Source organism: Lithobates pipiens, unplaced genomic scaffold, assembly GCF_037356315.1.
Source record: "Lithobates pipiens isolate NorthernLeopardFrog02 unplaced genomic scaffold, aLitPip1_a1.2 Scaffold_8, whole genome shotgun sequence".
NCBI lineage: Eukaryota > Metazoa > Chordata > Amphibia > Anura > Ranidae > Lithobates > Lithobates pipiens.
The window spans coordinates 454,719,117-454,740,841 of NW_027507903.1; the positions used below are offsets into that span (position 1 = coordinate 454,719,117).

The 21,725-nt window shown below is 41.4% G+C and overlaps 1 protein-coding gene across 2 annotated transcripts in view; it reads right to left on the reverse strand.

The window, feature by feature from the left end:
* LOC143960131 (matrix metalloproteinase-21-like) overlaps positions 1-21,725 on the reverse strand; it is a 113,235-nt gene that overhangs the window by 34,270 nt on the left and 57,240 nt on the right. The window contains exons 1-2 of one of the 2 annotated variants that reach the window (XM_077468426.1): positions 14,100-14,336; positions 9,794-10,117 (exon numbers count right to left, since the gene is read on the reverse strand). In XM_077468426.1, coding sequence (XP_077324552.1) covers positions 9,794-9,967 — 174 coding nt within the window. In that variant the 5' untranslated portion in view covers positions 9,968-10,117; positions 14,100-14,336. Of the gene's footprint in view, positions 1-9,793; positions 10,118-14,099; positions 14,337-21,725 lie in introns of those variants that run through there. The other variant, XM_077468427.1, reaches the window with a different exon arrangement.

Sequence of the window (21,725 nt, forward strand, 5' to 3'; positions counted from 1 at the left end):
AGAGTGTGGTCCTTTTTCTCAACAAAGAAAATACCTGCACCTGCTGGGGATGTAGACGGGCGAATGAACCCCTTCTTTAGATTTTCTTCGAGGTATTCTTTGAGTTTCTCCTGCTCTACCTCTGTTAAGGGAAAAACCCTTCCAAACGGGATCTTGGCTCCAGGAAGTAACTCAATGGGGCAGTCATAAGCCCGGTGGGGCGGGAGCACCTCTGCCTTTTGTTTACTGAACACGTCCAAAAATTCATGGTAGACTTCGGGAATGGCTTGACGTAAATCGATCTCTGAGTCAATAGATAATAAAGTTGCTGGTCTCAGAGGACCGGATGAACCACAGAACTTCTGGCAATACAGTGAAGAAAAGGTAATTTCTCCTGTAGTCCAATTTATGGTTGGATTGTGAGCCTGTAGCCAGGGCATCCCAAGGATTACAGGAAAAAGAGGGGAGGTGATAATGTCCATCCGGAGAAGTTCTCGATGAGAACCAGAGATAACAGTAGGTAGAGGTGCAGTTTCTCGAGTTACAGGACCAGATTTAATAGCGGAGCCATCGGCCAAATGAATAGAGAGTCCACGGGTCTTAGGTAGGAGAGGAATCTGATGTTGGGTAGCAAAGGATGAATCCATAAAACAGCTGCATGCCCCGGAATCAATAATGGCGGGTGTCTGTAAAGTCTTTCCTGGGAACTGAAAGGAGACAGAAATGATAAGGTGGGATGGAAACTTTATTAAAGAGTCTGGGAGATCAGGAGGCATGGATGGACACTTACAAAGTTTTATTGGACAGTTCCTGACGTAATGTCCAGATTCCCCGCAATAGAGACATAAGTTATTATTCCGCCGACGTTGACGTTCTTCGGGGGTAAGAGATGGCCGCAAGACTCCAAGTTGCATTGGCTCAGGTGTGTCAGACGTGGATCGGGTGGCAGGTGCTGGATGTAAATGGCTTGGGGCCTTTGGAAGCATCCAGGTTGGACGAGAGAAACCAGTGGCCTTCTCAGCTCTCCTTTCTCTCAGACGACGATCGATCTGTATCGCCAAGTCAATTAGTGCGTTTAATGTCTGTGGAACACCGACTCTAGCAAGCTCATCCTTCAAAGAATCAGAGAGTCCCATGCGGAACTGATGGCGAAGGGCAGCATCATTCCAGTTCGTATCCGCACCCCATCGCCTGAACTCGGCCACATAATCTTCCACCGCCCTTCGTCCCTGCTGGAGGGTCCGCAAAGCGGTTTCTGCAGTTGCTGAAAGTTGAGGATCTTCATACAATTGAGCCATAGCATCAAAAAAGGTAGAAAGATTAGTCAATGCTGCGTCCTTGTTTTCTAACAGGCGGTGGGCCCAGGTCTGGGGGTCTCCAGAGAGTAGAGACACCACAAAACCCACCTTGGTAGCCTCTAAAGAGAAGGTCCGTGGTTGGAGGGTAAAATATAATTCGCAGGAGATGCGGAAGGCCCTGAAGCCACTGCGATTCCCAGAAAATCGCTCGGGTGTGGGAACTTTAGGTTCTGGTGGTAACATCACAACTGTAGGTGTTGGACCTGCTTCAGCTGAAGAAACTGATGGTTGAGGGGCCCCCAAGGATCCGGAGGGGTTGGAAAGAGCAATTAACCGTTCCTCCAGCCGAGTGTAGCCTTGTTGAATGCCCTTAGCTGCCTCAGACAGTCCTGCCAGGTGTTGACAAAGTTCTTCCATGGCGGAGGCTCCCCGCTCGGGCTCAGACATTGGCTGTCTGCTACTATCACGTACCTTCTAGTAGCGAGCCCGGATTGCGGAGAGAGGCCTCCTTTACGACTCCCACTACCGGTTTCCTGGCAATGTAACAGGGAACACAGGAGTAAGGAGGGGTACAGGTGCCTGGCAGGATCAACAGATGGGTAGGATGGGTAGGCGAGGTTCAGTGGAGCAGGTAATCACAGTGAAGGGATCAGCAGGTAGTTTAAAGCAGATACACAGTTCAAAGGAGCAGGTAACTTGGCAATAAGCAGTGCAGGAAAGCAGGCCACTTGTAGCAGGTGAACAGTATAATATACACAAGTGCTTGCAGCAGATAAACAGTCAATATAAGCAGGCACTAGGAGCAGATGGACAGTGCAATACTAGCAGGTTACTTGTAGCAGATGACACAGTCCAGTATAAGCAGGTGACTTGCAGCAGATAGGTAGTTCAATATGAGCAGGCACTTATAGCAGATGAACAGTTCAATACTAACAGATCACTTGTAGCAGATGACACAGTTCAGTATAAGCAGGTGACTTGCAGCAGATAGGTAGTTCAATATGAGCAGGCACTTATAGCAGATGAACAGTTCAGTATAAGCAGGTTACCCTTTTAGCAGACGGATGGTCAGAGCAAGCCGGATCGGATACCAGACAGGAACGAAGTACAAGGGAACAGGCAGGAGAATAGTCACAACAAGCCGAGGTCGGGTGCAGGCGGATAGCAGATAGGTCACAGGCAGGCCGGGTCAAACAGGAACAAACAATACGGATCAGGTCTCACAGATATAACGCTGTAGAGCAGACAGCAAAGACTGTTGGCAAGAGGCTGGTTTAAATAGGCCGTTTGGCGCCAATACGGACGCACGCACGCGCCCGTGCGCGTGTCCGCGCACGCGCACCTGTGTACGAACGTAAGGGCGTTCGTACGATCGTGCGTACCCGCGACGATCGTACATCAGAAGACCTGGAGGACAATCTCTTCGTGAGATTTTCATGACACTAGGTGCATCTTATGGTCAGGTGTGTCTTATGGAGCGAATAAAAACCCCATTGTGTTTAGCTGGTTAGTGAGCATGGAAGAGAAGGGAGGGAGTAGGCTGTGTATACACCCACATGTGTGACTCTATTGTCACATGGACTGCTCATCTGTGATAGGCAGGAAATGTTCAGCATAGAAACTCCCTGAAAACTGAGCATGTGCAGAGTTGGCACTACTGCTGCAAAATCCCTAGTTGAACTGGAGACATGACTAGAAGGTGGAGCTAGAGAGCAGCAGCATCAACCCATTTTTTTGCAAAATACAGAAAACAAATCTCATAGTGTCTGGGTGAGTATGAACAGCATGTAATACAGCATTTATTGATCGTTTTTTTGATGTGGGCTTAGTGAAACTTTAAATCAGAGTACTGAGGAAATGTTTCCTCCTGTCTGCACAGGATTGATGGCATCATCTCAGCCTAGGGTAGGCAAACTCACTTCAATTCATTTATTCGTCTACTGTAATGATAAAAGGTAGACCTTTTTAAAAAAAAATAATACGGTTACTGTTATGTCAGAAAGCTATTTGTGCAAACTTGTAAAATTAGAAAAAGGTCCACTTCAAGTATAATGGCTAAAGCCTCATACACACGATTGGACTTTTATACAAACTTTCCCGTGGATTTCTGTACAAAGGGCATTGCCCGTGATCTTGTTAAACATACACACTATCAGACTTTTTCAGCCAACTTTCATCAAATCATGTAGTTTTTCTGCTCTTTATCGCCACCTTTGGTCAACTTCTGTATTGTTGTCTGATCTTTCGCGTTGGTTCTGAGCATGCATGTTTGTAAAGTCCGATGGTTTTCTGTACACGTGATCGGACTTTGCTCCATCGGACTTATGTTGTCCAAAAGTTTGTCTGTTCGCACAGCCAACATTTGTCCGATGAAAACTGAAAAGTTTGTCCGATGGAGTGTACACACAGTTGGATTTTGCCTTAAAACAGCTGATTTGCATGTTTGTATTCAAAAAGTCTGATAGTGTGTACAGGCCTTTATATTGACAGGCAAACCTTAAAGCTGAACTAAACTGTCTCTGATTACTACAAACTAAAAATGCTATTTAATTAATTTTTAATGTTCAAAGCAAACTCACCCATCCAATAATGTCTCAAAGCTTTATTATATTGAGAAACTGTTCTAAAAACCCACCCCCTAGTTTTTGTTAGCAGTGGCCATCTTGAGTAAGGACAGATGATTCATGTTGCATTTACTTCCTGCAACCCATCTGCCCTTAGCTCAGGCACACAGGCAGGAGGGTGTGTTTAAATACTAACCTTAGTTAAAAGATACCTCTCTCCCAGCACACATAGAAAATGTAACTTGTGAAGAAAATTATTTTAATGGACACAATAGCAGCTAATATAAATTATACAACACTAAACACATATGCTTTAAAATAAATATATATCCTATAGCATTGGCAGAGCGAATCAGTTATATTCCATCTTGTGTGTCTTCAGTTCTTGTATTTAACATATGCAAATGTCCAACCAAGTTGTAGACTCAGTCCAAAAACATGGTTCATAGAGAAATATCCAAATGTAGCCACAGTTTCCGTCACCACATCTCGCAAGACCTCTCCCTTATGGTAGTAGACTTACCAGAAAGACTGAATATATACGCCTGCGTTACAATCCGTTCTTTGGATCCGAGATCGTCCTTCCTTCTAAATCTAACTCACAACAAAGATAGTGCACATAGCGTACGTTTTTAACAAATTATTGTAAACTAATCCCCACCTCACAGATATACACTTACAAAAGCAACAATGTTAAAAGCACAGATCACTCGGAGAGCCGTGTTAATCGGGTAGAGATAACAACTGCTTGACACTTTTGAAAAAACACCTGTCAGTGACCGGCCCCCCAGCCCCTCCGTTTCACTTACCTGAACCCTCAAACTTGTCCCACAGGGACGCGCTCTCTCTCTCTCTGGTTCTTGATTGGAAAGATTGACAGCAGCGCAGTCATTGGCTCTTAATGCTGTCAATCAAATCCAATGATGCGGGCGCTGGGGCGTCTATGGATGCCGAATGCTGCACTCGGGTGCACGCCCTTAAGGTAACCCCCAGGAGATCGCTTCTCCCAGGGGGTTATCTGATGTCGGGAGGAGCCACAAGAGCCGCTGAGGGACCCCAGAAGAGCAGGATTGGGGCCACTCTGTGCAAAACTAGCTGCACAGTGGAGGTAAGTATGTCACTTTAATTATTTGCGTTTGTGCAAGAAAATCTGAATCTTGGGAACAATTCCATCTAATTCTCATGAACTGTCCTTTTCAGAATTCCGAGTACAATAAAGTTAAGCCACGATGTGGAGTAACATGTATCGATACATTATGCGATCGGGTAACTCCGGTCGGGATGGATTTTACTGTCAAAAGCTGTAGAAGTAAATCTGTTGGTACAAGGCCACATATATCAAATAGAGAATGTGACAATTAAAAAGCACTGTGTCACAATAGATTTGTATACATAATTTGTATGCTTTACATAAGGTGTGATTTTTCATCATGTGTCCTCATTTTACCATAGAAAGAGGAGTCTATTTGGAGATAATGTCTGAATGGACTGGGTTAAAGTCCTGCACGTACACCCTATAAATGAAAGGAGCCATGCTGTGTGGCAACACCCTCTGATGAAGTGATGATGAAATGTGTTTGCATGTGACCATGCGACTCTATCATCTCTTTTGTAAGTGTACATCTGTAAGGGGAGGATTGGTTTAAAATAAAAATGTTTAAACGGTATTACGCTATCTGCACTGTCTTTGTCGTGAGTGACATTTAGATGGTAGGACGATCTCGGATCCAAATAACAGATAGTAATACAGGTGTATATATTCAGTTTTTCTGGTAAGTCTAATACCATACGGGAGAGGTCTCAGGAGATGTGGTGACGGGAACCATGGCTAAATTTGGATGTTCCTCTAGGAACCATATTTTTGGACTCTTTGAGTCTACAATTTGGTTGGACATTTGCATATGTGAAATGCAAGAACTGGAGGCACACAGGGTGGAATATATCTGATAAGCGATGCTAATGCTATAGCATATATATTTATTTTAAATCATATGTGTTTAGGAGGGTGTGTTTAGCTGAGAATGCTCTTCCTTTCCCTCCTCCAGATGAAAGGAAAAAAATGCCCAGAAGACTCCTGGGATGTATGACATCATATAGGCCCAGGCCAGAAACCAGGAAACAACTGAAGAAATGTCGAACAAAAGTTTAAAATAAGTAAATGTGATACAGTGCCTTGAAAAAGTATTCATACTCCTTGACATTTTCCAAATTTTGTCATGCTTTTAGGCCAAAAAGTTCAATTTTGGTCTCATCTACTGCAAAGGGGACTTCTTATGGCTTTCTTTCAACAATGGTTTTCTTCTTGCCCCACTCTTCAATAAAGGCCAGATTTGTGGCGGGGACAACTAATAGAGATTCTCCCACCTGAGCTGTGGATCTCTGTAGTTCCTCCCGAGTTACCATGGGCCTTTTGGCTTCCCTGATTAATGCTCTCCTTGCCCGGCCTGTCAGTTTAGGTGGACGGCCATGTCTTGGTAGGTTTGCAGTTGTGCCATACTCTTTCCATTTTTAGATGATGGATTGAACAGTGATCATTGAGATGTTCAAAGGTTGGGATTTTTTTTTATAACCTAACCCTGCTTTAAACTTCTCCACAACTTTATCCCTGACCTGTCTGTCTGGTCATGATGCTGTTTGTTAACTAAGGTTTTCTAACAGACCTCTGAGGGCTTCACAGAACAGCTGTATTTATACTGAGAAATAAACACACACAGGTGTACTCTTTTCACTAATTAAGTGACTTCTGAAGGCAATTGGTTCCACTAGATTTTAGTTAGGGGTATCAGAGTAAAGGGGGCTGAATACAAATGCACACCACACTTTTCACATATTTATTTTGTAAAACATTTTGAAAACCATTTATTATGTCCCTTCTACTGTACATCTATCACATAAAATCCCAATAAAATACATTTACATTTTTGGTTGTAACATGACAAAATGTGGAAAATGTCATGGGGTATGAATACTTTTTCAAGGCAATGTTAATTGAGAGAGTTTAGTTTTGCTTTACATTAAACCTGTGCTGGGTCCAAACAAAGAAAAACGACAGGCTTAGTTTAATAGGGGCCCTACAATTGCACATGGACTCTTTCCTCACCCCCATGAAACAGCATTGGAGCGGCCCACCATTAAGCACCAGCCTTGTCTGATGGAAGGAAGGTGAGAAAGTCACATGCTTCCCATTGCCAGAAGAACTACCATAGTTAATTCTCTGCACTCCCAACAGCTGAATGTACTTGTGGGAAAGTGAAGTGAAAGCAAGTATGTTGCATGGACAAAAAACATTATTGCTTTGGTTCTCTCCAACAACACAGGCTTTTGAAATAACTTACTGTACTATATATGTCAATTTAAATTTTGTTTTTAACGTGGGTCACATGCAGTCAAATTTTGTTTCAGATTTGAACTTGTTCCATCATTCATTTCAGCTTTAGACATTATCAGGGCTCAAGTCCTGCGGGAACGCATGGGAACAGCGTTCCTGTACTTTTTACATAGCAGGAACACAGTTCCCTTTAGCAGGACTGGTCTTTGAACAGGGGCGGGCTGAGTTGGGAGGGCAGTTTGCTGCGCTGCATTCCAGGAGTTGTAGTCCGGACGACACTCAAGGTCCTGGTGGCGGTGGGTGGAGACTAAAGAGAACTGAGCAGCGCAGGAGAAAACTACAACTCCCGAGTCCCAAACACCGGGTGTGAGTGTCCCCGTGTAATGGCAAACCTCGTAAAATCGGCATGTCTGGTGTGGGATGTCACAGGTGTGCCCCATTCCACTCTCCTTCCCAATTCATCTTCCTTCACCCCGCTGCCGCACACATCTCCACTACTACCGATACCACCTAGCCTCTGCTCTACGGGGCCACCGATGCCACCTCATGGTCAATGAAAGAACAGCACCACACTGCTGACAGCTCACCACCTCATTGACAGGTCAGCTGAGATCTCACCAGCCCCCACTCTTCCAGGAACTGGAAATTACTAGGGGGGGGGGGGTGAAGGGAGCAGAGGACATTACTGGGGGGGAGGTGAAGGGGGCAGAGGACATTTCTAGGGGGGGAGTGAAGGGGACAGAGGACATTACTGGGGGGGACAGAGGACATTACTGGGGGGGGTGAAGGGGACAGAGGACATTACTGGGGGGGAGTGAAGGATACAGAGAACACTAGGGGGCAGAGTGAAGGGGGCATAGTTCCCTGCATTCCCCTTTACATCAGAGTCTGCAGGATTCCCCCTTACACTGCAAGCGGGAACTCTGCGGACCCTGATGTAAAGGTGATATACACACATTTTGTATTTTTGAGGTGGGGGATCTTGGGCGAGTTCCTGTACTTTTTTTTCCCCAGGACTTGGCCCCTGGACATTATCTTGGATAATCTCCATGTGATAAGGCTGATCCTTCCCTTCTGTCAAGTATTGAACTTTGCAAGGGCTACTTTAGTCCATGGGACCAGTAGCAAGAGACAGGCTCCATGCACATGGGCGTATTTGCCTATACAGTGTAACAAGGCTGGTGCCCGGGATGACCTGAGCTGTGTACAGCCGCCCATAGACATCGCTATGTGCAGATATTTATAGAAAGTAGAACATGCGCATGGACATGTCCTGGATGCACACTACCTTTTTTCAGTCTATAATTTTGGTGGGCAGAAGCTGCATCAGTAAAGCTATCAAACTGATACTCCATTCTAGGAAATCGTGTCAATGAGAAAAAATTATTCTACACTCTATATGTTCTATAGAGACATTCCCTGCTTCAGTTCTGCATCATATAACCCCCTGAATATTTTTCTTGACATTTCCATTTTTATTTCACCTACATGTAGAGTCTTGTGTGCAATGAAAATCAAAAAGTAAAGCCTTTAAAGTAGAATAAAATTATGCCTTTCAGTAATATGAATTTCTGAATTTAAGTCAGCAGAGGGAGCCATATATATGAAAGATCTTTAGAGCAAACCTAGATGATGTAACTTGTAAAGGTAACATAAAGTGTATCTTCAGCAAGTACTTATTTTGAGTAATTATTGCAGTGTCTACTTAAAAGTGTATGTCTTGGTAAAATAAAGAAAACAATCAGTACATCTATTCAATACATTTCCCCAGCCTTTAAAAAGACTACAAATGCAGAAATTAGCTATTGATCTGCCAGAAATCCAGAGTGCTCCTAACTTCTTGTTTATAATCCCAAGGGGTGGATTTTATCACTGAAGCTTGTAGACATAGAAATTAACACCCTCACCATCCCTGCTAGCACCACCTCTTTTACACAGAACATATACTTGTTTTACCGGTCCAAACCTGGCTTAGTAGACTGCAACAGCATCAATTCACAAATGCATTACTTAATGTAAAGAATATTCATTTTCAGTCATGTGACTAATTTTTAAATCTCATTGGACTCAACAAAATTGTCCCTTTTTAAAAAGAAAGAATCCTGTAGCTGTCTGTTAAAACATATTATGTTTGGAAAACCAAGAGACTGACATGTTGCTTATGCAAGCTGGACAGAAAAAACACTTTTTAATGAAACCTGATAAGAAGTCTACTGCTGTCCTCTGCTCAATGGCTGATCAGGAGGATTTTTCAATATTGTTAAGGGACCCAGGTCACAGAGGAGGATAATGATTTGATCATTGACAGTGTCACAGTAAAGGAAGCATCAGTGATGCTGGAGAAAGTGCAACTTGATCATATAGGTCTCTAAATTGACAGACTTAACGGAGATTAGTAGGGAGACACATCTAGAAAAAAACGAATATGTACAACACAAGTCCCAAGCAAGCTTGCAACAAAGGTGGACATGAATAAGGCAACAACCCAACAATAAATTGAAAACAGTCTGGTATTAACAGATATGCCAGTGTACAGTAGGCCCTAGTCTTATTTTGCACAGGTGCCCTCTGCAGTCTATATCCACCACTGCTGTAAATAGTCATACTAACTCAGTTGGTCATACCTGTGCTGCCTCCGGGCTCAGAATGGCATCAGCTTGTGGGTGATTTTGTAGTTCTACATCGGAATGGTCTCTGTTGTGGAAGAGTTTTTCTGAGCTTGTCCCCTCTAATGAGTACAGTAAGTAGAGGAAAGTAAAGGAGATTGACACCGTTTTCAGGCAACCAGATTGCTCCATACCAGTTCCAACTGACCGTCTTCTGTTTTCATGTGATCAGCATTCAGTACACGTGTTGTCACTTGTAATCAAGTGCTTCCACTAACTAATAATACTTTTTGCCACCTTGCCAGTTCTGTAAATTTTACAAAGCTACTTAGTCTTCAAAGCCTGAAAAGGGGAGAAAGGAAGATTTAAATGTATCCAACACACATTGACTTAAAGAGCTTTTAGTCATTGTATACAAAACTTGAGGATTGCTCTATACAGTTAATTTTACTTATCTTTTGGAAATTACCCCATTATATTATAAAAATATAAGAAATATAAATGTATTCATATTTATTAAGAGGCTGATGGCCAGTTAGCAGATCCTTTGGTGTTTACTGAGCATAACAAGTCTTTGGGTCATCTGGCATAGATTTACAGCCGAGACCCCTCTAACAAGTTTGCTAGATCTACTTGTGTTCCCAGTACATCCAAATTTCCCATATTTCTTGTTCAATATTTTTATTGACAATATTACAATACGTACACATTAACAAAAGTGCTGAAAGAGCTTACGGTCATACAGAGACCATATATAATGAAACAGCAATTGAAAAGCTAACAGAGCATTGCTCTCTTTGTTGTAAAACCAGTTAGTTTTGAATAAAGAGAAGATAGGGGTCTGAGCCCACCTTTACATTTTTTACTTACAATTATATAGTTGGAAACATAGCATCCAACAGTTAGCCATTAATATATGGTATGTATAATAGACATAGGGAGAAGCCCCTATCATCATACTTGGAAAGGTTGTAGTTAAGAAGGGAAAGACAGGGAGGGAGCAGGAGAGGGAGAAGGCAAGGAAATAAAGAATAAGGGTAAGAGAAAGAAGGAGGTCAGACACTCAAAGCTGAACCACAGTCCAAAACAGCACCGGCACAGCACTATGCGTCAAGGCTCAGGAAGAGAGGAGTCAAAGTCAGTTGGTAAGAAGTGGTCTACCCAAGGCTGCCAGCCTTTGCGGTGTTTAGGGATTGTGTCTAAGACAGTAGCTTCAATTTCACTGTGAATCACGGCTTGGGTCTTTCTATTTTTGGTCTCAAGTATACAAAGATTCAAGGTCTAAATTTCCCATATTTCAACAGGATTTCTACATCTATTTAACATGTGTCATATTTTTAATACATCAAATGCTACAGCCACTATCCCAAGTCTGGATTTGGACATTTGCTATTAGCAGACAGCAAGCCAATGATTTTATCAGTGCTTCACTTTTGATTTCTAGGGCCCAAGGGCTCCATCCTGCACACTCACTACCCTACAAATTAGGTTTTGAATGATGCGCTGCCCTCACTGTACTTACTTCTCTGCGAATAAGAATTTTAACTCCAAAATCCTAATTTTTATTGATGTTTTCCATAATGTGAGACTGCAAGGAAAATACCACCAAACAGCCAACGAATACACAAAATAATGTCTAGTGCCACATGCAAAAATAAATGTTTGGAGTTATAGAGGCGGTGAAGAGACCCCAGTGGGGGACAATGTACAATCTTAGCTAGATTGAGGAATGTGACTCGGGGTGTGCCATGTGGAATATAGTTATCTGATGTGTTATATTGAGCTATGTATATTTACGTTATTATAGAGTGTGGTATGCTTTTAGTGATTAATTATACATTTTCTGTGTTCTGTGCTTCATCACATTGATGTATATTTAAAGCCAAAGCATTTTTTAAATTTTTAAATAGTGTAGAAAATGGTTAAAAGGTATTAAACCATATTTCCCAGTGTGGATATTTCCCTTCAATTCTTGTCCTGTAGTCTCCAAAAAAGAATTGTTAGGAAATCTCTAGTGAGGGAAATCCCCTCTTAGCCCTTGTACACACGGTCGGAAAATCCGTCGGAATGTGTCCTATCGTACCGTGTCGTCGGATAATCCGACTGTGTGTGGTATGCATCGGATTGATTCCGTCGGAATATCCGTCGGACCCAATTTTCCAACATGTTGGAAATATTTCCCGACCAACTGGGCCGGTCGGACATACTCCGATCATGTGTAGAGAATTTTGATCAGACCAAGTGCCACGCATGCTCAGATCAAATTCCTACATCAAAGCTATTGGCTACTAGCCTGAATGTAGTCCCATCGTAACGAAATTACGTCATCACGTTCTGAAAGATCGGATTTTTCGCCAACTTTGTCCGACCGTGTGTATGCAACAGTTTTGGACAAGATCCGACGGACAAAATCCGACGGGCAAAATCCGATGGATTAGGTTGTGGAAATCTCCGACCGTGTGTACAGGGGCTTAGACAGTTGTCACCAGTACAAACATGGAAGATTTCCTATTCCTGCTCAGGTGACAGCTCGGAATTTTGGCTCCCTTATCACTTTTAGTCCTGTGTAGGTGGTCACCTAGCCAAACAGAGAATATATCTCCCTAGCAGCTATAATAGCCTGACAGTGGTTCTGATCACTCGCCACTCTATACAAAAATAAAAATAAAAAGTTTTTGTTTGTATATACTTTAGGTTATATTTTTATGTTACATACACATATGTAAGTGTTGCAAAGAAACGATGACAGCAGAATGTGATGGATTCAAAGTCAAATAGCTCATTGTACTGCAAGGTGTATATACAGTTGCAAGACAGCAATTTCTATTACGACTCCTAAAAACACCATATGCAAAAAGACCCAGAGCAATGATGGAATAAATAATTATTTTTGATACATATAAATATATTTAGTGCACATTTTTACTAAAGAACTCATTTTTGAGAAATGATAAAAGCCCCAAGAATATTTTTATAACCGATCCGACACTTGTATTAGTTTGTACAAACAAATTTGCTATGGAAATTTAACTAAAAGCCAAAAATGTACTATATATACACAAGACAAAACCAGTAATTGCATAGGAAACCTATGTCAAATATTAACATATTAAAGCTGTGATGTTCCAAAAATAAATAAATATATATATATATATATATATATAATTTTTTTATAAGGAATTTTTTTTTATATAAGAATTTTTTTTTTTTTTATAAGGATTTTAAGGATAAGGATTTTTTTTTGAAGAAACACAATTTGCCATAACAACATAAAGACAATACAGTGCATCTGATATGCATTGCATCTTCACATTACTCCGAGGCTCGTCTCACATTTCATAATTTCTGTCCATCCATCAAAAGTTATATCATAACAAAGACTTAGATATGCATCACTATGGGTACACCATATCTCACTCCATGCACAGAGGGAGAAACATATTCTGACCGTGTGAGAATCTATAGGTTACTAGATCATGGGAGCAAATACCTGGGGTATCTAACCATCTACCCCATAGTTTATTGGATTCAGTGGTAGAGCCCCAATGTTGCAAAATAAGGTTTTCGAGTCTCAAGGTGTACTGTTCATATGATTTAGCCCTTCTTTATGCAACTGAGGGGTTCAGTTGGTTTTCCGTTCTTTAGAATAGGCTTCCTGGTCTACAATAAAGCTCTGGATATAACAAATTTTATATTCTCATCTGCTATCAAGTCATTCAGAATACCCAGTATACAGATTGTGGGATCTAAGGGGACAGTCAGCTGAAAATTACTATTTAGAGCGACTAGGACAGAATGCCAGTTTCTGTGCGATTTGGGGCATCCTCACAGCATATGAATCAAGTTACTATGGTCTCTCTGACATTGAGGTTATATAACTTCCATGGTGTAAAAGTGTGCCCACCGTACGATGTTAAGTTGAGACAACTGTTGGGTTACATTAAGTGAGCATCAGGTTACCAATTTTAGAGCATTTCCCACTGTTCTCCAGTAATGATTCCTATATCCACATGCTATTTATTAATAACCTTAGAGGACTAAGCTTTAAGGAAGTCCATTAGGAGCATATCATAAAGCATGATGAAATTGTGCATAGTAGAAGTGCATCAGCATTTAACGAAAAAAAAAATTTTTTAAAGAGAACTCTATTTACAAATAAACTGCTTAGTATTAAAAAAAGAATCTAAGTTTTACTGAGCTGGCTAAAAAAATTTTTTGCATTAAAATGTTATAAGGTATAGTAAATGGTAACAATTTCATAGGAATTATTTTTCAAAGAACCTTAGACAGGGGTAGTTTCATTTCCCTCTGGAGTTGCACTTACTTGTTTGGCAGTTTCCTGTTCTGTGATCTTCTCTCTACTCTCTGCAGCCCCTTGGCAGAGGTTTTTTAACAAGGTCTGAGCTGGGATGAGACTAGTCCGCCCCTGGATAAATCATTGGCTATCATGTGAACTGTCAGACAAGCTGTTAGCTTATGACAAATAGGGCAGTGAATGCTAAAAAACCTAATGATGTATTTCAAGTACAGAGGCTACCTGTTTCCACTTGACTGGTCCTAGCTGTTCCCAGACGGATAGAATGAGGACAGCCACCTGTGAACGAGAGTCAGTACTGAGGTCTTTAAAACTTGAAAATATTAACCTACAATGCCGAGAATGGGCCAATGTCCGGTGGGACATCACCATTACTGGAAATACGTGTGATGTTTTCCATTTGTTTCATTCCTTGCTCAGCAGAAAGTCAAGTTAATCATCTATGCATAGGACAATGTAAAGGAAAACTTCACCTACCTGAATAATTTTTATAACTGGAATGAAAGTCAGTAAATTTAAAGTGGATCTCCAACCAAAACTTTTTTTACTACAGTGCCTTTAAAAAGTATTCATACCCCTTGACATTTTTCACATTTTGTCATGTTACAACCAAAAATGTAAATGTATTTTATTGGGATTTCATGTGATAGACCAGCACAAAGTTACACAAATGGTTTTCAAAATCTTTTTAAAAATAAATATTTGAAAAGTGTGGTGTGCATTTGTATTTAGCCCCCTTTACTCTGATACCCCTATTTAAATTCTTGTAGAACCAAATGCCTTCAGAAGTCACCTAATTAGTAAATATAGTCCACCTGTGTGTGATTTATTCTCAGTATAAATACAGCTGTTCTGTGAAGCCCTCATAGGTTTGTTAGAAAACCTTAGTGAACAAACAGCATCATGAAGGCCAAGGAACACACCAGACAGGTCAGGGATAAAGTTGTGGAGAAGTTTAAAGCAGGGTTAGGTTATAAAAAAAAATCCCAACCTTTGAACATCTCACGGAGCACTGTTCAATCCATCATCCGTAAATGGAATGAGTATGGCACAACTGCAAACCTATCAAGACATGGCCGTCCACCTAAACTGACAGGCCAGGCAAGGAGAGCATTAATCAGAGAAGCAGCCAAGAGGCCGAGGGTAACTCGGGAGGAGCTACAGAGATCCACAGCTCAGGTGGGAGAATCTCTATTAGAATCTGGCCTTTATGGAAGAGTGGCAAGAAGAAAGCCATTGTTGAAAGAAAGCCATAAGAAATCCCGTTTGCAGTTTGCGAGAAGCCATGTGGGGGACACAGCAACCAGCTGGAAGAGGGTGAACTTTTTGCCCTAAAAGCAAAAAGTTTTCTGACAAAAAGCAAACACTGCACATCCCCCTGAACATACCATCCCCACCATGAAACATGGTGGTGGTAGCATCATGTTGTGGGGATGCTTTTCTTCAGCAGGGACAGGAAAGCAGAGTTGATGGGAAGATGGATGGAGCCAAATACAGGGTAATCTTAGAAGAAAACCTGTTAAAGTCTGCAAAAGACTTGAGACCGGTGCGGAGGTTCACCTTCCAGCAGGACAACGATCCTAAGCATACAGCCAGAGCTACCATGGAATGATTTAGCATATTCATGTGTTAGAATGGCTCAGTCAAAGTCCAGACCAAAATCCAATTGAAAATCTGTGGCAAGATTGAAAATTGCTGTTCACAGACACTCTTGATCCAATCTGACAGATCTTGAGCTTTTGTGCAAAGAAGAATGGGCAAAAATGTCACTCTTTGTAAAGCTGGTAGAGACATACCCAAAAAAGACTTGCAGCTGTAATTGCAGCAAAAAGTGGTTCTACAAAGTATTGCACGCCACATTTTTCACTTATTTATTTATAAAACATTTTGAAAACCATTTATAATTTTCCTTCCACTTTACAATTATGTGTAACTTTGTGTTGGTCTATCACATAAAATCCCAATAAAATACATTTACGTTTTTGGTCGTAACATGACAAAATGTGGAAAATTGCGAGGGGTATGAATACTTTTTCAAGGCACTGTAGTTCTGCGAAAGACTGGGGAAGGGTTAGAGTCTCTGGCAAGAATTTCTTCCTATCTGGAGATATTCATGTTGCTCACTTTGAGTGTAGTAGAAAGTGAAAGGAAAATTTTAAATTGCACAGCTGTCACTGGAATGGAATGTGTGCGGATATTTCTACTGGATAATTTCTATAGCTTTTATATAGTTGACTGTGAAATATTTCTGTGGGCCCAGTTTTCCACAGCCTTCTGTTATTTTGTGGCAAAGCACACCATTTTAACCAGATCTGTAAAATAATTACCTAGTCCAAACATGTTTATGCTTTTCAGTTTAGTGCCTGGATGCCTCGAACCCCCATCCATTCTCTGGATCAAGAGATGATCCCCTGCTCCCTCCTGCCTTCTATGCCTGTCTACTAGCTCATTACCGTGTTGAGAAACCTTATTGCCTAATAGTAAAAGTTAGTTCCAAGTTAGTGCCAGGGAAACCTGACGTTAATGTTAACCCATTTACCCAACCCCAAGCTTAACCCAACATCTGAAACTGTCCCCGTGTGGTTAATAATTTTTTTTAATCAGCACAAGGGATGGTACTTAATTGGACCTTAATTGACAGTACTACATTTAACCACTTGACCTCAGGAAGATTTATCCTCCTTCATAACCAGGCCATTTTTTGTGATACGGCACTGTGTTATTTTAACTGACAATTGCATAATCATACAACGCCGTACCCAAATAAAATTCATATAATTTTTTTCCCCCACAAATAGAACTTTCTTTTGTGGTATTTGATCACTGCATTTTTACATTTTTTGATCTATAAACAAAAAAAGACAGACAATTAAAAAAAAAAACAACAAAAAAAAAACAATATTTTTTACACTCTGCTATAAAACATATCCAATAAAAATAATGAAAAAATCTAATTTCTTCATAAATGTAAGCCAATATGTATTCTGTTACATATTTTTGGTAAAAAAATTCCCATTGATTGATTTTCGCAAAAGTTATAGCGTCTACAAACTATGGATTTTTTATTTATTTTTATACTAGTAATGGTGACGATCAGCAACTTATGGCCGGACTGCAATATTGCAGCGGAAAGCCAGGCACTAACTGACACGTTTGACACTTTTTTGGGGAACCAGTGACACTAATACAGTGAGCAGTGCTAAAAATATGCACTGTCACTGTACTAATGACACTGGCTGGGAAGGAGTTAAACATCAGGGGCGATCAAAGGGTTAACTGTATGCCTAGCCAGTGTTTTACTGTACTACGTGTGCTGCTTTTACTCAGGGAAGTGAGTAAAAATGAATTTTATTTCAAAAAAGAATGCCAGCAACTCGATTGCTTCTTCTTAAATCTTTATTGAGCACAGACAGCAGTGCGACATCAAAACTCTAACATGTTTCGGCAAAAGCCTTCTTCATAGCATACATATTTACAATGAAATCAAGTTTATATAGGAAAAGGTGTCCATTCCTCCAAAAGAAAAAAAGGGTACAATCCAATTTAAAATCAATTAACAATTAAAATCATGTAAGGTTGGTAGAACCAGAGAAAGGTGGAGAGGGAAAGAGAGGAAACACAGACTGAAAACTCTAGGGCAAACAATTATTAAACCCCTGTGGAATGAAAATATATTTTTTTAGAAACAGATTCACATCCATTCTAATGTTCATTCCACTAGGAAATTGAGTATTCAGTCTGTGTATCCACCACATCTCCCGCTGAAGAAGTAGGGTATGGTGTGTATCCCCCCCAACAGATCTTTTCACTTGTTCCAGACCACAAAATGAAAAAGATTCCAGATTACCACCATGAACTGTTCTAAAATGTTTTGATACATTTGAAATATTTTTTGCATTGCTATTTAGAATGTCATTGTAGTGTTATGATATTCTAATATGTAGATTGCGGATAGTGCATCCCACATACTGTACTTTACAAGTACTGCAATCAATTAGGTAGACAATCATCTCTGAGTTACAATTTATAAAACTTTTTACTGGATATGTTCTACCTGTTGAAAAAGAAATGACAGACTTGTTTTTTTCTGTGTCTTTTACACTGTTTACAGGTGTTATAACCACAGGGATAGGGCCCACTGTCCCCAACCATGAAATGGAACGAAATAGAGAAGGCGAAAGCATAGTACATAAATTAGGAGGTTTTCTAAAGATTTAAGAAGAAACAATTGAGTTGCCGGCATTCTTTTTGCAATTTTGGTGTATGGGACACAATGGCCTGAGCACCATTATTCAGCTCATCATCCTATAAACATGCGGTAGAGCTTGGGTGTGTTTCTGTCTACATTACCACGTTTGCTCTTTTCACCTGCTGCCGCCGGAGACATATTTCGAGATTTGAAGCTTGAGCATGGATATAGCTTCATATAATTGTAGCGGATGACATTTGGGATCAAATGTCACACGCCTGTAAATTTAGTTTTTGGCCTCAGAACAGTAAAGGTTCTGAGGGTTAATTGTGTAGGTAGGCCTTAACACCAGTCTGGCCAGGCTGTGTTTGGAAGTTTTGCCTGGTCATGTGGATGGAGAGGTACACATGACAGGCTACAACCAAGTCTGGCTGGGTGTTTAGATATCGGCCTTCTCTGAGCCAATCAGTGGGAGTGCCGGGGCCCGCTGAGTCTGGGAAGGGGTACTTAAAGGGCTGCGGGTCACGTGTTCAGGGTTCCGGAATTGTTCGAGAGACCCGTGTGGTCTAGTCTGGTTCCAGGACCGGGGTAGCCCCGTGAGGGGTTCCGGTGAAGGGGTGTTCAACACCCGCAACATGTTCCTGTCAGTGGCCCCTGATAGACCTGCTTGGTCTGGGGTAGGGATCCCTCTGTTCCCGAGTCTCGGAACCTGCTGGTCTGAGGCGTAGTAACTGAGCGAGGATTCAAAGTGTCCGGGTGAGCTCTCGGCTTGGAGGGACACCGCAGCTCGTGGAAGTGACCGGGGGAGGACTCTTCAGAGAAGGCCCGGCAAGTGGCATCCTGAGAAGTGCCTGGTTACTGAATTGAGAAGGACATTGACAAATTCACACTTTTCCAGTACCATAAAGGAGACGGGAAACGTTCCAGATACGGAGGAAAAATTTTCCTGTTCACCCTTAGTTGTTTGTTCAAGTTTGAGTCAACGTGCTGACTGCCATGATCTCTGGTTAGAGATCTGTTCAGCCTTGAAGTACTCAGCTGTGAGTGGCTACTCTGGGTGGAAATAGAGACTTTGCTAGACCTGCAGTTCAAGGTGCCTAAGTTCTTCACCCATGACCTCTGTTCCCTAAGAGACTGTGTTAATTGAAAGTTCTACAGCAAAATAAAACCTTTTTGAAAGGACTTCATCTGTGTCAGTGTACAAGTCATTGGGTATCAACCCTGGGAACCCCTAGAAGTGGAGGAGCAGGCCGAGAGAAGGTAACTGGTAAGTCCATTAAGTCAAGGCTGCCCTGCAATGGGTTATGGCCGCTACATAATATTTTGCAAATATGAGCACACAGCAAGATGCAAACATTGAGGTTGGTCAGCCAGAGACCATACACATGATCCTTCTTCAGGGCCATTTTCTTACATTGTGGACAACTGTTATTATTTGTCTGTATGAAATTTCAGTCTGTGCTGCATATCCATATATATATTTTTTAATTACTATGTCTATATTCTCTCTTTTTTAATAATACATTTTGGATTATCTACAAATTTATGACTTGACCCATAATTCTGCTGCCTAAAAATCCCACTTCTGGGGGAGCATTTCCCAATTCATACACACGATCCTTACCATTTCGAATCGGTGTTTTAAATCTTCACAAGTTTTTTTACCAGAGAGGAAACTGCTTTAAATTCAGAAACCTCTTGCAAATCCATCTTTGAGAGACACACATCACAAATGCGGAAGGAGATGAGGTTATGGTGGGATCATACAGGACTGCAAAAATATATTGATGAAAAAATGGTCCCAAGATCAGATCAGTTCCAAACAGAATGGAATGATATAATTATCGGCGTATAACACGCACAGGCGTACAGCACGCACATTCATTTTAAGAGGGAAGTTTCAGGAAAAAACTTTCAGGAACATTTTTTTAAATAAGGAACTTTGAAGCAAAATAAGGGTCAGTGCCCATCTGCAGCCTCGCCATTGCCATCAATGCAGCCTGATCACTGCCCATCTGCAGCCTCACTATTGCCATCAGTGCAGCAGCCTCACCATTGCCATCAATGCAGCAGCCTCACCATGTCCATCAATGCAGCAGCCTCACCATTGCCATCAGTTCAGCCTGATCAATGCCCATCTGCAGCCTAGAGGGAACAGAGAGGGGGGCGGGACGAGCTCTGACAGATTACATACAGTGAGAATTGCCTATGATAGACAGAACAGTGGTCCAATGGCAGCCCAGGGGACGAGACTTCCTATCACAGTGGCCGCCAAGTAAATAGGAGATTATAACTGTATGCAATCTGACGGCGCTTGTCCCGCCCTCTCCCCTAAAATTTAAGTATTGGCGTATAACACGCGCTTGCTATTTGCACCCAACTTCCATGGTGAAAAAGTGAGTGTTATACGCCAATAAATATAGTACTTACTGGATGCTCCATGCAACTTATGAATCTCATCATGACATATGAGAAGGAAGCGTTATTGGAAGTAAATAAGGAGATTGTATCAATCCTGTCCTCAGGGCCCACTAACAGGCCAGGTTTGCAAGATGAATGAAATACATCACAGGTGATATCATTTGCTGGTCAGTGATTGCAGTATTCTAGTCTGCATCTCCCCAAGGTAATACCTGGCCTGTTTGTGGGCCCTGAGGACAGGGTTGATGACCACTGCTCTAAAGGATTCATTATCCCAATTTTTCTCTCTCTCTCTATGACACATTGAACCAGGATCTTTTAATGAATACACAACGTTTGGAATCACAAATTATGGAAACAAAAAGATCCAAGTTCTTACGTGGTCTCAAGGACTATGAGTATGGATTTGTTTATCTACATAAAAATCGCAAATTCCCTCACTCTATTCTAAAAAAAAAAAAAAAAGATCTGGCTCCGCAGGAGAGGAAAGGGTTAACTTTAGCTCCCCAGAGACATCTGATACTCAATCTGAATTTTCATATGCACCTGAGTCAGGATCGCCAAACACCTCCCACAGTTCAGCCAGATCTGTTTTTTCCAAACAGGATTCCCCTGCTGTATTGTCAAAAAACATACAGGGCAACAATCAACATTTGAAGACATGGGAGGACAAGTAGAAAAATCTGGCAACAGAAAATATCCCAGGAGAACAGGGAAATCCAAGAAGTAGGTGCAGTAAATGTGCTGAATTTATTATCTGTTACATTGACTGACAGTGAACTTTCCTTATTGTCAAAAGGCTTATCCAATTTGATGTCCTATCTACCATTCTGGACATTAACCATTTTGTTAGGAATCTTTTGCTGAGAAAACACTTTGATCAGGGAGCCCTAGAGACCATGGGCGTCCGCAGAACTTTTTTCAGGGAGGGGCATCATTTTAGGGTCATCCATGCACCGCCCCTTTTTGACAATGTCATTATCACATTGTCATGGTCAGAGACTACAGACGTAGTACAGTCCCTA